This window comes from Myxocyprinus asiaticus, chromosome 24, assembly GCF_019703515.2.
Source record: "Myxocyprinus asiaticus isolate MX2 ecotype Aquarium Trade chromosome 24, UBuf_Myxa_2, whole genome shotgun sequence".
NCBI lineage: Eukaryota > Metazoa > Chordata > Actinopteri > Cypriniformes > Catostomidae > Myxocyprinus > Myxocyprinus asiaticus.
In genome coordinates this window covers 5,977,717-5,993,970 of record NC_059367.1, presented here as the reverse complement: position 1 = coordinate 5,993,970, position 16,254 = coordinate 5,977,717, and the positions used below count along the sequence as shown (strand labels likewise).

The following is a 16,254-nucleotide window of genomic DNA, read 5'->3' as shown; positions in this document are numbered from 1 at the left end:
AAACATTATGTAATGACAGCATGCACTCAAGATGGCATGGACTCCAGAAGTTTGTGCAAAACTTGATGATCAAGTTATCCAGCATTATTTAAAAATAATCAAAAAGAGCATCTTGTGTGCTTTAATGGAAATCTGACCTTTTGCACAAAGGAGTTAACATGGTCCATGTCACAGAAATAGTGCAGAATCTCGAATATTTCTTCTTCCTTTTAACTTTTCTTTGTTTACAATTTTTCGAAATCCTAAAACTTTGTTTATTATCAGGTTTAAAAGGAAATATAAAACAGATTTTCATTGTGGTCTCAGACTTTTAGACCCACCTTTTTTCAGTGTTTGTAAACACTTTTGGCTTTTTTACTCTTTTACACTCATTTTTGAAGTGTTTTATAAAAAATAATTTGTCATCTGGTTTACAAGTTAATGTATATGTAAAATAACACCTCATGCTGAATTTATCTGCTTCTTGCAACTATTTGCTATAATTCTGGATGACAAACACATGTATTCTCACAAGAGTAGTGCGGGGCCTCGCTTGAATACACTTAGACATTCAAAACATTTGAATCGTAACACTCAAATTTAACGTTGTGGTTGGGGTTTTTCTATGGGTCCATTGTAAGCATTACAGCTTGGTAATTAGCCTGTAGTGGAAGTTCGACAGTTACAATGTGTCATGAAACCATGTATGCAAATCCAGCACTTTCCATAGTACAGGGGTGTCAACCAAGTGCACGTTTGAAATAATACACTCCATGGGTGCCAAATGATGTGACAGTTTAAAAATAAAATTAGCTGTTTTAGTGCCAATTCAAACTGAATGGATAAAAAGGCTTTTTTTTTTAAACAGTATTTGTTTATATGAAAGATATGTAAATTGATATGTTTTAATTGTCGACAACAGTCCAAAACACAGTGTAACTGAACTTTTTAATAATAAATATTTTAGTATCTTATTGAATAATTATTGGTGTTTGCTATGTCAAGCATAACTATTACTATTGCTCCTAATTAGGGTTTGGAATTTGAGCATACTTCTAAATCAGGGAAGCAAACTACTCACCATTTGGCTAAAGTCATCTTTTTTGAAGACAATTTTTTTTCCCTACATTTTAATTATTAAAATCATCCTAACCCTAACTTCAAAAAATTTAAATACATTAAACAACTCAACTGAAAATATACTTAGTATGATTTAGAATAAGTGATTAGACTAACAATTACGTGTTGCAAATGATAAAATGGGCAAAAAAATCCCGGATTTGCATTGAAGGAGGGATTCAAGCCAGAATATCATAGAAACTTGGGGCTGGGCTCTGAAGACTTGGGCCAGTAAGCAGTCACCTAGCAACCACCCAAAACACCGTAGCAACCACATAGCCTTGGCAACCACCCACAACACCTCAGCAACTCCATAGCAATGTGCTAAAACCAATCTGAACACCGTAGCAAACCGCATAGCTCTGGAAAGCACCCACCACACACTAGCAACCTCATCGCAACGTGCTGAAAACCACTCTGAACGCCTTAGCAACCACATAGCCCTAGCAACTACCCACAACACCCTAGCAACCACATAGCAATGTGTTAAAAACACTATAAACTCCTTAGGAGCCGCAAAGCCCTGGCAACCACCCACAACATACTAGCAACCTCATAGGAATGTGCTAAAAACCACTATAAACCCCTTAGCAACCACAGAGCCCTGGCAACCACCCAAAACACCCTAGCAACTGCACAGCAAAATGCTAAAAACCATTCTGAACAGCATAGCAACCGCATAACACTGGAAACCACCCACAACACCCTAGCAACTGCATATCAACATGCTAAAAACCACTCTGAATACCTTAGCAATCGCATAGTCCTAGCAAATACCCACCACACCCTAGCAACCCCATTGCACATTTTAATAATACTATGAACATCTTAGCAACCGCATATCCTTGGCAACCACCCTCAGCACCCTAGCAACCTCATAGAAATGTACTAAAAAACACTATAAACCCCTTAGCAACCGCAGAGCCCTGGCAACCACACAGCAACCTAAAAACCACTCTGAACACCTTAGCAATCGCATAGTCTTGGCAACCACCCACAACACCCTAGCAACCCCATTACACATTCTAAAAAACACTCTAAACACCTTAGCAAACTGTATAGCCCTGGCAACCACCCTCAATATCCTAGCATCCTCATAGAAACATGCTAAAAGCCACTAAAAACCCTTTAGCAACTGCATAGTACTGGAAACCACCCACAACACCCTAGCAACTGCACAGCAATGTGCTAAAAAAACACTCTGAACACCTTAGCAACTGCATAGCCCTGGCAACCACCCACAACACACTAGCAACCTCATAGAAATGTGTTAAAAACACTATTAACCCTTTAGCAACCGCATAGCCCTGGCAACCACCCACAGCACCCTAGCAACCTCATAGAAATGTGCTAAAAGTCACTAAAACCCCTTAGCAACCGCATAGCAATGGAAACCACCCACAACACCCTAGCAACCCCATTGCAAATGCTAAAAATACTCTGAACACCTTAGCAACCGCATAGCCCTGGCAAACACCCACAGCACCCTAGCAACCTCATAGAAACATATAAAACCCCTATTAACCCTTAAGCAAACGCATAACCCTGGCAACCACCCACAGCACCCTAGCAACCTCATAGAAACATATAAAACCCCTATTAACCCTTAAGCAAACACATAACCCTGGCAACCACCCATAACACCCTAGCAACCTCATAGAAACATATAAAACCCCTATTAATCTTTAAGCAACCACATAGCCCTGGCAACTACCCACAACACCCTAGCAACCTCATAGAAACATGCTAAAAACCACTATAAACCCCTTAGCAACCACATAGCCCTGACAACCACCCATCACACCCTAGCAACCCGATAACACATGCTAAAAACCAATCTGAACACCTTAGCAAATCGCATATCCCTGGCAACTATCCACAACACCCTAGCAACCTCATAGTAACATGCTAAAAACCACCATTAATCCTTTAGCAACCGCATAGCCTTGGCAACCATCCACAACACCCTAGTAACATCATAGAAACTTGCTAAAAAAACACTACTATCCCTTTAGCAATCGCATAGTCCTGGTAACTGGCCTGCAACATCCTAGCATCACGGTGGCAAATTTAGCCCAAACTTGTGAGCAAGCGTCACACATTTTCTTCTAGTATTTCTATTTAGTATTTTCCTTGTTGTCCTCATAGTCACATGACAAGAATGTAACCAAATATTCATCATTGGAGGGGACCAAATGTAAAAGTTTAAGAATTGTCATTGAAAACCCATTTCTGTTTACCACTATTATGAATATTGGAGTGGATGTGACATTCTTGAAATTGAAACTAGCAAGACACCAAAACACAACAGCTCCTATTTTCATTACTGTGGCCAAGCTCTTATGGCAGACATCACATTCAAAGTAAATAAAAAAAGGACCCAAGATCCACCCAAACACATACACTTAAACTGAGCCAATTAATCTCTCAGCCTATGCTGAAATGTCTGTTATTTCTTTGAAATACAATCCAAAACAGTCATTTTAGGATCTTCCGGTATGAAAATGTAACTCAGTGGCATGGAAAAAAGGGTTATCTCAGTTTAACGCTGGTTGATGATGGTATCTCTGATACCTCCCCTCCCCTCTCCTGCATCTGTTTCCATCTCTCAGAGTTGACCACATAGCTCTGCTCCCCTGGCTTCTAGTGGAGCCTCATTGTGCAACGCAGACGGCTTCTGGTTTTCCGGACTCTATAAAAAAGTGCAGAAGGGAAAAGGAGATGCACAGAAGGAGGCTGCAAGCGAGGGCATGGGCCTCACTCATTCGTTTTTTTCAAGCCCGGTACACAAGGCACATCATTGGCTTTTTTCTGTCATTGGCTTCCTCCGTTCAGGGTGAACCCGTGTTATCTGGTGGAGTGGGCAACATGGTGAGGGGGAAATGGTACTGAATGACATAGAGAGATTAGCAACCACACGGCAGGTCCAGCCAACACGCAGGCCCGTACGTTAGCGCTCACCAGCTCTGCCACGCTTACTTCTCTAACACTTCAACTTGTGACCTCATTTCAACACACAGACATGAATAAAATGCACTAAAATAACACCAAGAAGGGTTAAATTGTTATCTTTTTTACCATAGTCACACAATGACATCTTTACATCTGCTCCACCCAGGTGCCTGGGGTCCTAGTTTGGCCCCTGACCCCTCACCATTGGACTTGTTTTGGCCTATAGTAATTAAAAAAGAAAAGTAGTTACAAGTAAAGAAAAGAACAGAAAAGACACACAAAGAAAATAAAAATATAAAACACAACAAAACAACCAGGGGGAGCAGTTTGTGTTTGTGAATAACGTTCATATGAATATTTCTGTGCATTTACATTTAAAAAAATATCTTGTGCCAAGCAAATTAACAACTTTGTCGTGCTATAAAAATATAACGTTTCATGTTTTCTTTGTAACGCTAATTTGACATGTTACAGTGACCTCCAGCGTTTCTTCGCATACGAGTATGCAAGGATGCACTCAGTGACTGTGTCTAGTTTGGAAGGCTGCGTCCTCCGGAGGTCGCATTTGTCGGCCGCATACGTCATCGAGGCTGTCTCGTTTCATTTTTTGTCTTTCTTTTTCTTATTTTTTATCTATTGTCAATGCATTTTATGTATATGCACTTAAATTTGTACAATTGTTAACCTTTTTTGCATTCCCAATAAAATAAATAATAATTAAAAAAAAAAATTAAACGAGAAAGCCTCGATGACGTATGCGGCCGACAAACGCGACCTCCGAAGGACGCATCCTTCCAAACGAGACACTTTTATTTATTTTATTATTTTTTTTATTGAAGAAAATATCAAAACAAACAATACAAATACAATACAATATTTCAAATGCTAGGGGGAAGTATAAACAATATTATAAGAATACTTGAATAAGAGTGTACATGCTTGTAAAATTTGAATAGCTTTTTGTTTCTTCGAGGGCAATATTGACTCAATATAATGCTTCACTTCATTTTTAAATACTATAAAACATGGTTTCCCCCCCAAAAGAAATTACATTTATGAATGTGAAATTTAGCCATTAAAATAAAAACATTAATAAAATAAGTGCAGGTTTGTTTATCTTTGGAGTTTACAATAATACCTAAAAGAACATCTTTCCACTGTAATGTAAAATTTTCAGTAACATTTCCAACAATAAAATCAAGTACATTTTGCAACAAAAAAAAAAAAAAAAAAAAAAAAAAAAAAAAAAAAGACACATAAGGGCAGTGCCAAATTCCAAACGAGACACAGCCATTATGCGCAAAGCGTCACAAACGTCATTTCTGTGCGCCCGGCCGCGCGCTCATTAGAAAAGTAAGCGGATAGAATGACAATTTAACATTAAACTAAATATCGGGATTAGTGGCCCGGAAGTTGTTTGTAAATAGGTATTAATAATAATCATTCTTTTTCACCTCTTCACTGTATATTTTTAACTCAATGGATGTTTATTTATGAGTAAATTGTTGTCCAGACCGCTACTGAAGCGCCACATAATCAGATCGGTCGCGTGGTACCTGTTACTTTACTCATCGCTGGTCAGGATGGACCAATCGCAGTCGTTTGCGATTACTGATAAAAAAAATGTTTTTTAATAATTTTAAATAGATATCAGTGGTATATTTATATTTTTATATCAGATATAAAATACCTGGTAACTTTAGATTTAAAAGAGGTACTTCTGAGAGTAAAGATATCCCTATTGATACAAAAAAGTGCTGAGATTTTAAATGAGGTTCAACGGAGGTTTCGGCTTTCTGGGCAACAGTGCGCCCCCTCTAGAACGACAAAAGAGAAACCGTTCAATTGCTCTATGGCGCTACAACAACTGTGTAGTCAGTAATGTATTAGTTTTTTTTAACCATTGTATTTGCTATGCTGTCCCTATTTTGACACGTCCATTTCCAACTTTTATGTCCATTCCAGATGATAAAAACAAGAACTGAACCTTAAGAAAGCAGCCAGTGTGTGGCGGATTTGAATTTTGCATGAAAATTTGAAATTTACAGTGCTAGATCAACATAAATTTGATACACACGGCACATTTCTGAAACCAGTAAGTAAATCTGATGTATTTCCTTGTGACAATCTTAAGAAATGGATGTGCAATAGTCTGTTATGTAAATCTCATTGTATGTGCAGATTTTTTTGCTCTAAATATTGAATTAGTGGAAAAGTGGAATGATTTAGTGGATGTTGTTATTATTTATTATTATGTTATTATTTATTAATGCCTTGCTTTTTATATTTTTTAATTATTAATAGGTTTAGAATCAATCAAAATGGAAATTTATTTAAAACAATACCACAATTGCCATGAACTGTTGTAACACAATTTAGACAACAATGAACCTTCACAACAAATCCATTGGTTATATATTCTGCACTAGTATATACAATAAAGCTAAACACAACATCTATGATAGCCCAACCTAGTTTATTAACTGTTAGTCCTTTCATATTATACATGCAGTTTTCCAAATTGGGACATAAATCTGATGTAGAAGTCTTGAGCACCTGTTGTACACCTGTTCTTCTAGAGCTTTGGTGTGGAGCTGTACAATCCTCCACTGATGGATCCTGAACCAGACTTGAGTGACTCAAAAACCTCTAAAGGTTCCACTCGAACACCAGAGAACAGAAACAAAGTAAGAGAATGTCTATAATCCATCAGCAGAAGACAGGTGGCCATTCTTGTTTACAACGAAGGCAGTGTTTTGCACCTGTCAGTCCATCATGTGTGTTGTTGATCATTGGCTGTTGCTTACATCAGTATGTTACACATGTAATCTCCTCCACCGGTTAATAATTCACAAAGATCCATGGAGTTTGCCCAGTTTTGCACACTGTAGACATTGCAGACATTTGAGGACATTAACAGATGTAAAAAGCTGAAGCTAGTATTTTATTTAGATTGCAATCTTAACAGTCCAGGCTTCCGTGTCTGTCTTATAAGATTCTTGTGCTCTTCAGAGAGAAAACAGCAAGCCGAACCATAAAAAGAGTCTGCAGGAGGCACGGAGGAAGGGCAGAATGGATCGGAGTAAAGCAGAGGAGGAGATCAGCAATGAACTCCAAAACCTGGTAAATCCTTCACCATGATAACTGTTTAAGTAAATCTTATGAGAACTGTCAAGAAATGTCTGGGGCACAATGTCCACAGAAATTAAAATAAAAAATAAAAAATTATGTTTTGTTAAATGAATAGGAAGCCTGTTTTTAAGACTTTATTTTCATGAAAGTCCATTTAACTCCCTGACCCCCAATTCTCAATATACTACTGTAATGTTAAAAAATATACATTGGTGATATATATTAATTACATAAAGTTCATTTGTAAAGTACAATTGTATGTGTACATCATGGTAGAATTCCAGGATGATTTCAGGATTGTTAAATTAAGGTAATAAGAATTAGAATTTTTCGCATTACAGTAATGTGTGAAAAGGTGCTTAAATGTCACTAAAATAATGTCAGAATGCAAAAGATGGTCCTAAAATAGGCTTCATTTTCTTTATGCAAAATATAAAGGTAAATCTGCACAAAATTGTGCATGGAAATGTAATATCTTTGGGCTGGTTGCACCACCCGTAAGTTACAACTTAGCCTAGTTGTGGCATAAATGAGCACTAAGCTACAAATTATGCACTACAAAATATTTGAGCGTTGCACCATTAAACTTAGGTAAAACGTAACCCTACGTGTAAACTAAATATTAACAGAAGACTCTGACCAGGAGTAGCGGTTGGAATAAAAATACAAACTGATTAACTGACATTAATGAGCTCGTGTTTTGGCAGACTTTAATCCTTTAATCCTAATGTTGACATTTATACTCCATTTGTAAAAAAATGGACTTCTTAGCAGCTCTTTAGAATGAAACGGATCTAAACGGTGTACTTTCCTGCGCGCATCTTCAACGCTTCTGTTTACAAATTTGAAGGCAGATAATTGGATCAATAAAGGTAAACGTCATATTATACAACTATACATTGCTTTACGGAGAGCTTACGACCTACTAGCTATGTCTTGTGCTAAGAACAGGTGGTGCAACTAAACTAAGTACTGACTTAGTCACAAACTAACTAGTAGCTTATAAAGCCCTTAGTCTGAACTTTATTCTCAAACTTAAAGGGGTCATGAAGTGCTATTTTGTTTAAATAATTTTATCACTCATAATGTTATAAAAGTTTTTTTGCACCAAAAAAGCCATAATTTAGTTATATATGATCATTTTCCACTCTGTTTGGCCCTCTCTCTGAAACACTTGGTTTTGGCATAAGCGCCTCCTTAAAACTTAAACGTAAACGCATACTGTTATGGTTGGCTAACATCATGCAGCCCCTCAAATTCAGCACACTCAATTGGAACAGAATGAACCTCGTCATTATTAAACAAAATTGCTGGGTTTACACATAACGCATATCCAACACATTGCATCCGAATATATTAAACTGTTCATCTCAAGCACAACTGTTAACACATAGCACCATAATCTATCAAACAGTAATGACATTAGAAATATTCATGAATGAAATGGTTAACTTACATTTTAGATTGGGTCCAAATGTTTTTAACTGCCCCATTCTTCGATAACAGTTCCTTGCATAGCTTGAATCATATTATGACTGGTTCACAAGCAATCCACTTTGACATAAGCCGAAAAAAACCGAACACACATAGTCCAAAGCATGGTGAAATGATGCACACACATACTGTTGGCGCACTGAGGTGCACATCGCCGGAAACACTGAAACAGTCAAAGACATCCATCTAGTTTATGTTTACATGCACCAACAATTAAAAATAGTGCAGATGGGCGCAAGAAGGCGTCCATGACGTGTTTGTGCTCAAAACAACAAGCAGCTGAATGAAAGAGAATTGCTCCTCCCTTTCAGAGTTGTAACTTGACACTGCGTCTTTTAAAAGCAGACAGATACATGGCAGCGTTCAAAGAGTCTCTATAGTTCATGTTTATGTACAAAATAAATAAAAATAGTCTAGATGGGTCCCTCTTTGGTTGGTTCAGGAATAGTTAGCCACACTGTGCGCCAGTGGGCGGGGCTAAGGGTGCGATGACGCATGTTGTGGGATGTGTAAATATAAATGAGCAATGTTTTCGTGACAAACAGACAGATTTCAAAATGAGATGTTTCAGCAGGGTTTTTTTTGTTTTTTGTTTTTGTTTTCTCCCCAATTTGGAATGCCCCATTCCCAATGCGCTCTAGGTCCTCGTGGTGGCGTAGTGACTCGCCTCAATCTGGGTGGCGGAGGACGAATCTCAGTTGACTCCGCGTCTGAGACAGTCAATCCGTGCATCTTATCACGTGGCTTGTTGAGCGCGTTACCACGGAGACCTAGCGTAAGTGGAGGCTCACGCAATTCTCCACGGCATCCATGCACAACTCAACATGCGCCCCATTGAGAGCGAGAACCACATTATTGCGACCACGAGGAGATTAACTCAACGTGACTCTACCCACCCTAGCAACTGGGCCAATTGCTTGCTTAGGAAGCCTGACTGGAGTCACTCAGCACGCCCTGGATTCGAACTTGAGACTCCAGGTGTGGTAGTCAGCGTCTTTACTTGCTGAGCTACCCAGGCCCCCTTATAAATGCTCTGGGGAGGAAGTTTTGAGTTCTGAAATTTACAGTATGCTTTTATAGTACAGTTACCTCATATATGTCTAAATATCAAGGAAAATTGTATTCTCCATTTCATGACCGCTTTAAGTGAGACCTTACGCACAGCTGGTGCAACCCTACCCAGGTGATTATTCAAATTCAGCTATTAGCATGCACTATTTTTCTTATGTTTGAATGGGTTTGCATGCTTAATAATGGAGTGTTTTGAAATTGGCATATGTTTTACTTGTTTTTCAGGATGTGCATGGTAAGACTAAAGCAGCAGGGACAGGTCTCGTTTATATAGATGCTTTGACTCAATATCACTGCCTCTGGGATGCCAGGTGATGCTTTATATTTTATTAGCTTGCATGAAGGACTCTTTATGGATTCTATGAATCATTCAAAGACAGATTTTTTTATTCTTATGCATTAAGTTTTTATTAACTTGAAACTAAATGATCATTCATTTGAAGATGTGCTTAATGATGTGTTTTTAGTTATAACTGTACAGCAATAAGATAAATATTATTGTGCACTTAGTCTTCACTTTTAAACCCCATTCCAAAGAGTTCACTTTGAGTTATTGTATAACAGCAAGTTGGACATGTGGTTGAAAGATGTCTTGTGTTCACAGTCACCCAGAGTGTCCGGAGAGAGTGAGCACTGTCATGGACACACTGAATAGGGAGGGTTTGCTGGCACGCTGTGTACGAGTCGAGGTAGAGAAAATCCTGTTGTTATTTTATTTCTAATATGTTAGTACCTGTCTTAGAGCATTTTAAAATGGTTAATATTTGTGTTTCAGACCAGAGCTGTGTCAGAAGAGGAATTGTTACTCGCTCACACGTACGTTAAGCATTATTACACAAAGACAGCTTATACACAGCTTATTGGGTTAATTTTGTGTTTATGTGAGATTATATCATGTCACATGTGGAAATGTGTTGTGTACGTACAGGAAGGAGTATGTAGAACTCATGAAATCTACACAGAAAATGTCAGAAGAGGAACTGAAGACTCTCGCTAATAAATATGACTCTGTCTACTTGCATCCTGTGAGTTTGTGTGTCGCCGTATCACTCGTGTCCAGTCAAGCCCTGAAATATACACTATATTGCCAAAAGTATTCGCTCATCTGCCTTTAGATGCATATGAACTTAAGTGACATCCCATTCTTAATCCATAGGGTTTAATATGATGTCGGCCCACCCTTTGCAGCTATAACAGCTTCAACTCTTCTGGGAAGGCTTTCCACAAGGTTTAGGAGTGTGTTTATGGGAATTTTTGACCATTCTTCCAGAAGCGCATTTGTGAGGTCAGACACTGATGTTGGACGAGAAGGCCTGGCTCGCAGTCTTCGCTCTAATTCATCCCAAAGGTGCTCTGTTGGGTTGAGGTCAGGACTCTGTGCAGGCCAGTCAAGTTCTTCGCACACCAAACTCGCTCATCCATGTCTTTATGGACCTTGCTTTGTGCACTGGTGTGCAGTCATGTTGGAACAGGAAGGGGCCATCCCCAAACTGTTCCCACAAAGTTGGGAGCATGGAATTGTCCAAAATCTCTTGGTATGCTGAAGCATTCAGAGTTCCTTTCACTGGAACTAAGGGGCCAGGCCCAGCTCCTGAAAAACAACCCCACACCATAATCCCCCCTCCACCAAACTTCACAGTTGGCACAATGCAGTCAGACAAGTACCGTTCTCCTGGCAACCGCCAAACCCAGACTTGTCCATCAGATTGCCAGATGGAGAAGCGTGATTCATCACTCCAGAGAACGCGTCTCCACTGCTCTAGAGTCCAGTGGCGGCGTGCTTTACACCACTGCATCCGACGCTTTGCATTGCACTTGGTGATGTATGGCTTGGATGCAGCTGCTCGGCCATAGAAATCCATTCCATGAAGCTCTCTACGCACTGTTCTTGAGCTAATCTGAAGGCCACATGAACTTTGGAGGTCTGTAGCGATTGACTCTGCAGAAAGTTGGCGACCTCTGCGCACTATGCGCCTCAGCATCCGCTGACCCCGCTCTGTCATTTTACGTGGCCTACCACTTCGTGGCTGAGTTGCTGTCATTCCCAATCGATTCCACTTTGTTATAATACCACTGACAGTTGACTGTGGAATATTTAGTAGCGAGGAAATTTCATGACTGGACTTGCATCCTGTCACAGTACCACGCTGGAATTCACTGAGCTCCTGAGAGCGGCCCATTCTTTCACAAATGTTTGTAGAAGCAGTCTGCATGCCTAGGTGCTTCATTTTATACACCTGTGGCCATGGAAGTGATTGGAACACCTGAATTCAATTATTTGGATGGGTGAGCGAATACTTTTGGCAATATAGTGTATGTTGCATTGAACTGCTCCCATATGAGATCTGGCGATTATTAAAGCAGTAAATCACTCGAGGCTGTGCATTACAGTGATTTTATCAGAGGTGCAGGACCAATAAATAAATAAATATTTCAAAGTATTGCAATTTTGTTTACCTCACAAAACTGTGTCGATGTTCTAATCAAGTATTAATATTTTTAGTTACTTTTTCACATTGTTTTTTTTGTTTTTTTAAAGAGAGTGGAATGCCAAAAAGTAAAGAAGTACCCTTAAATGTGGTACAGTTATTGTAATGCACGGCCTCAATTTGCTTATTGCTTGCTCACAATGCTCGCAACAGCAATGTGATAAAAGACACCAGTGTTCTATGAATAAGCTAATTCAATTTAATAATGATTATAATAAAAAAAATATCAATTGAGGGGCCAAGCACAATTCAAGCATTTTAGAACTTTATGTCATGACCTCTGGCTGTATTGTAAAAAAGTTTTAGAACTAAAATTCAAAAATAATTTTGTTTCTAGATGAGAGGGTTCAAAAGTTATGCGGGATTTGCTGATTGTGGCGCTAAAGAATTTGTCTGAGGCAGGGCAAATAGTTTTGTAGAGGCTGGAGGGGAAAATGGGTAAACCATAAGATTAGTGCCCTTGTGTGCAAACGGAACTTTTAATCTTAAATTAAAAGAGCACATTTCTTTGTTCACATTGATGGTTTTGCTGTACAGATTCACTTGCCTATTTGACCTAAACAGAGCAATGATGACACAGAGGGGCACTTTTGACATTTAAATAGCTCTTGGGCTTAACATGTTTTTGTTTTGTTTTGTTACATATTGTCAATATAAAGTGATAGAAGAGACCTGAATTTACAAACAAAGAGCAGTCTGATAAATGTGAATGGACATTTTATTGCTGTTCTAGATGATTTACCAAAAAGTGGACCACTTTAGCTGACATCATCCTATTCAAGATCCTTTGGTGTAGTGGGCCAGTGCTTTGCACACTATGCCACTCAGTTGACATGACTGGGTTTGTTAAGTTTGGCAGGGCAAACCATTTTCCACCCTTTATGGGAAAATGATAAGATTAGTGCCCTGGCATGCAAACTGCACCTTTAAACTTAATTAAAATAAAAGAGCACATTTCTTCTAAGGGCAGCATGCTTCCCACACTGAACACAACTGAAAGAAAGCACAGAGTGGATATGATGTACATCACAAATTCTCAATGGTTCCAAGTTGCCCCAAGCTGGGCTTGAATCAGTGTCCTTTCGATCTCTACGGCATACTGCCAAAAGTTTGACAGATGCTAAAGACTTACCAAGCTGAGAGTCATACAAAATTGCTGCTGAGGTACTGCTGTTGTTCATGCATGTTTTGAATGATAAAAAGAAAATTCTAAAGACTTAGAATAAGGAAGCAATGATGCATAAACCGTTTATCTTAAATTGAATAAGCATTTTGAACACTATGTGGTGCTGTCTCCAAACTGCTCAGATACACTCAGAGCATGATGTCGAAGACACATACCAATTTTCTTTCAGATATTACAAAGCGTTCAAAAGATACAGTACTTTATAAAAAAATCATAAAATGTAAAATGGCAGAGAGCTGATACGGCTGATATCGTAAAAACTGGTATCATCAAAATCCTCATGACCTAAGGAACTCATAGACACCAATCTTATGATTTTAGGAAAACATTTAAAAAATGTATGGGCAAAAATAAACATTTTAAGATTTTTTTTTCATGGTCCTAAGGAAGCATATTAAATTTGCTTCGATAGGACAAGGCATTGCCGAGATATAGCCTCACTAACTGTTTTAAGCCAGCCTCGTTAAATTCGGTACAGCGTAATTCTGTAACGGTTGATTAAATAAAAAGGCTTTTAATAACTTTTGTGTAGCTCAGTCTGAAGATCATCTGAGAAACATTTTGTGAAAATTGGACAAGGTTTGTAGGAGAAGAAGAAAAAAAAATGATTTAAGACATAATTCAAGATGGCAGCCACTGTAATGGGTGGAGTTTTAATATATGGGGCCCATTACCATCTCCATGAGGAGAATAATCAGAGGAAAAAAGAATAAGGTTTCTAGACCAAAGGGATCAAAAGTTATGCACACAAGAAAAGTGTATATTTGAACTGGTGGTGGCGCTTTAAAGTTTGGCCTTGAGACCCCAAATTTTGTGAGGGGGCTATTCATACCCACCCCTATCAGTGTGCCAAATTTCATAACTTTCCTCCAAACCATTCATGGGGTTGCCATAGACTCCCAGCCAGAGGAAGAATAATATGAAGAACAAATGGAATGGATACAATAGGTGCCAATACACCTTTGATGCTTGGCCCCTAATAATAATAATAATTGATATTAATTATTCATTATCAATAATTCACAATAAACAATTCTTCAGCCAACAATTCACAGGTGTATAGATCAGCTATGTTACAACATCTCATTCATTCACACAGGAATCTTTCAGCTCTGCCTGTCTGGCGGCAGGATCAGTTCTCCAGTTGGTGGATAAGGTGATGACTTCACAGCTGCGAAATGGCTTCTCTGTAGCAAGGTCTTGTGGCACTTCTTTTCCTCTTATAAAAATTGGAATATCTCTGTTTTTTTGTTGTTTTATTGATGCATTTGATTAACTGTTTATTTCCATATACGCAGGCCTCCAGGTCACCATGCTCATACAGATCAGATGAATGGCTACTGTATGTTTAATAATCTGGCCATCGCAGCACGTTATGCTCAGAAACGGCATGGAATTGAGCGGTGAGAGCTTCAATTTCAATTCAATTCAATTAAATTAAATTTATATAAAAGAAGTTGCACTGCATATTATTGTAATCAGTAAAAACACCAAACTCATCAAATAGCCATGTGTCATATGTTGTTGGAAAGCTCCCAAAAAGTAGAATACAACTAGTCTATTTGTTTTACTCCAAAAATATAGCGAGTAATAGCTAAGTATATGTCTTTGACAATTATGTTGGTGTTGCTTATATGCTGCATTTTTGCTTATAACTTCACAAAAAATAAACGGAACAAAAAATCACACATCATTACTTAAGAGGAGGTGATTATCTTTCAAACAAGCCCACACACAAGGAAATTGGATGCATAGATCATTAGATGTTCCACATGAAGCACAATGTTACAAATGGCCACCAGGAGATGGCACCAAGTAAATGACACAAACTCAGTGATGCAGACTGATTGAGTAAAAAAGGCACTCATTCTGTTAAATCTCATTACTAAAATCATGTCTGCATGCTATGCAAACCTTTAGTCATTGTTGTGTTTGCATGTGTAATTAGTTCTTATTTACAATTATTATGTTTTATTTGTTTGGAGAGGCTTTTGGACACATCAAGACATTTTTGGACACTATGATAAAATTATATTTGTAATGCTATAACTTTTGATTGCTTTGTCATATCAACACAAAAGTTTTCTTAGATACAGTTGACATTATTCGGAACAAAACAAAAGCAGTTTTTTTTTTTTCAGGTCCACCTAATTTACACCCAGAGATATATAAGGTCAAATCAGAAAAATAAATTTGTGGCTCAATGTTTTGTGATTTTTCAGCAGTTTCTTGGACTGAGAGTCTCAGAATGTATAATAATCTATATCATTAAAGAATTTGAAATGTTTTTTTAAAATGATATCAGTTGCGAAATCATCAGGGAAAACGAGGGGAAAATGAAAGGTGGTGGAACATGCTTTTGCATCAATAAAAACTGATGTACAGATGTAACAGCTTTGAAGAAGATGTGCTGTCCTAATTTAGAAACGCTCTTCATCAACTGTAAGCCTTTCTACTCACCATGGGAGTTTTCCTTGTTCATTCTGGTGAGTGTTTATATCCTGCAACAAGCATGCGTGAACGCAGCGTTTTAACAGCTGGCTGATCATGTCACAGACACGGAACAACAACATCCAGACTCACTTATTATTATTCTGGGAAATTTTAATAAAGCTAACCTCACCCATGAACTGCCAAAATACAAACAACACATCACATACCCCACCAGAGACAGAAATATACTGGACCACTGCTACACCACCGTAAATGATGCATATCGCTCTGTCCCACGTGCAGCTTTAGGATTCTCTGATCACTGTCAGGTTCATCTTCTCCCGACCCACAAGCAGAAACTAAAATCAGCTAAGCCTGTAGTAAGGACTGTAATGGACT

At 38.4% G+C, this 16,254-nt stretch overlaps 1 protein-coding gene across 5 annotated transcripts in view; it reads left to right on the top strand.

The window, feature by feature from the left end:
* Window positions 1-5,381: 5,381 nt before the first annotated feature.
* Window positions 5,382-16,254, top strand: part of hdac6 (histone deacetylase 6) — a 35,770-nt gene continuing 24,897 nt past the window's right edge. The window contains exons 1-10 of one of the 5 annotated variants that reach the window (XM_051653463.1): window positions 5,382-5,403; window positions 6,016-6,145; window positions 6,630-6,737; window positions 7,063-7,173; window positions 9,973-10,058; window positions 10,352-10,436; window positions 10,523-10,563; window positions 10,676-10,772; window positions 14,522-14,619; window positions 14,721-14,825. In XM_051653463.1, coding sequence (XP_051509423.1) covers window positions 6,663-6,737; window positions 7,063-7,173; window positions 9,973-10,058; window positions 10,352-10,436; window positions 10,523-10,563; window positions 10,676-10,772; window positions 14,522-14,619; window positions 14,721-14,825 — 698 coding nt within the window. In that variant the 5' untranslated portion in view covers window positions 5,382-5,403; window positions 6,016-6,145; window positions 6,630-6,662. The other 4 variants (XM_051653462.1, XM_051653465.1, XM_051653461.1 and 1 more) reach the window with 4 other exon arrangements.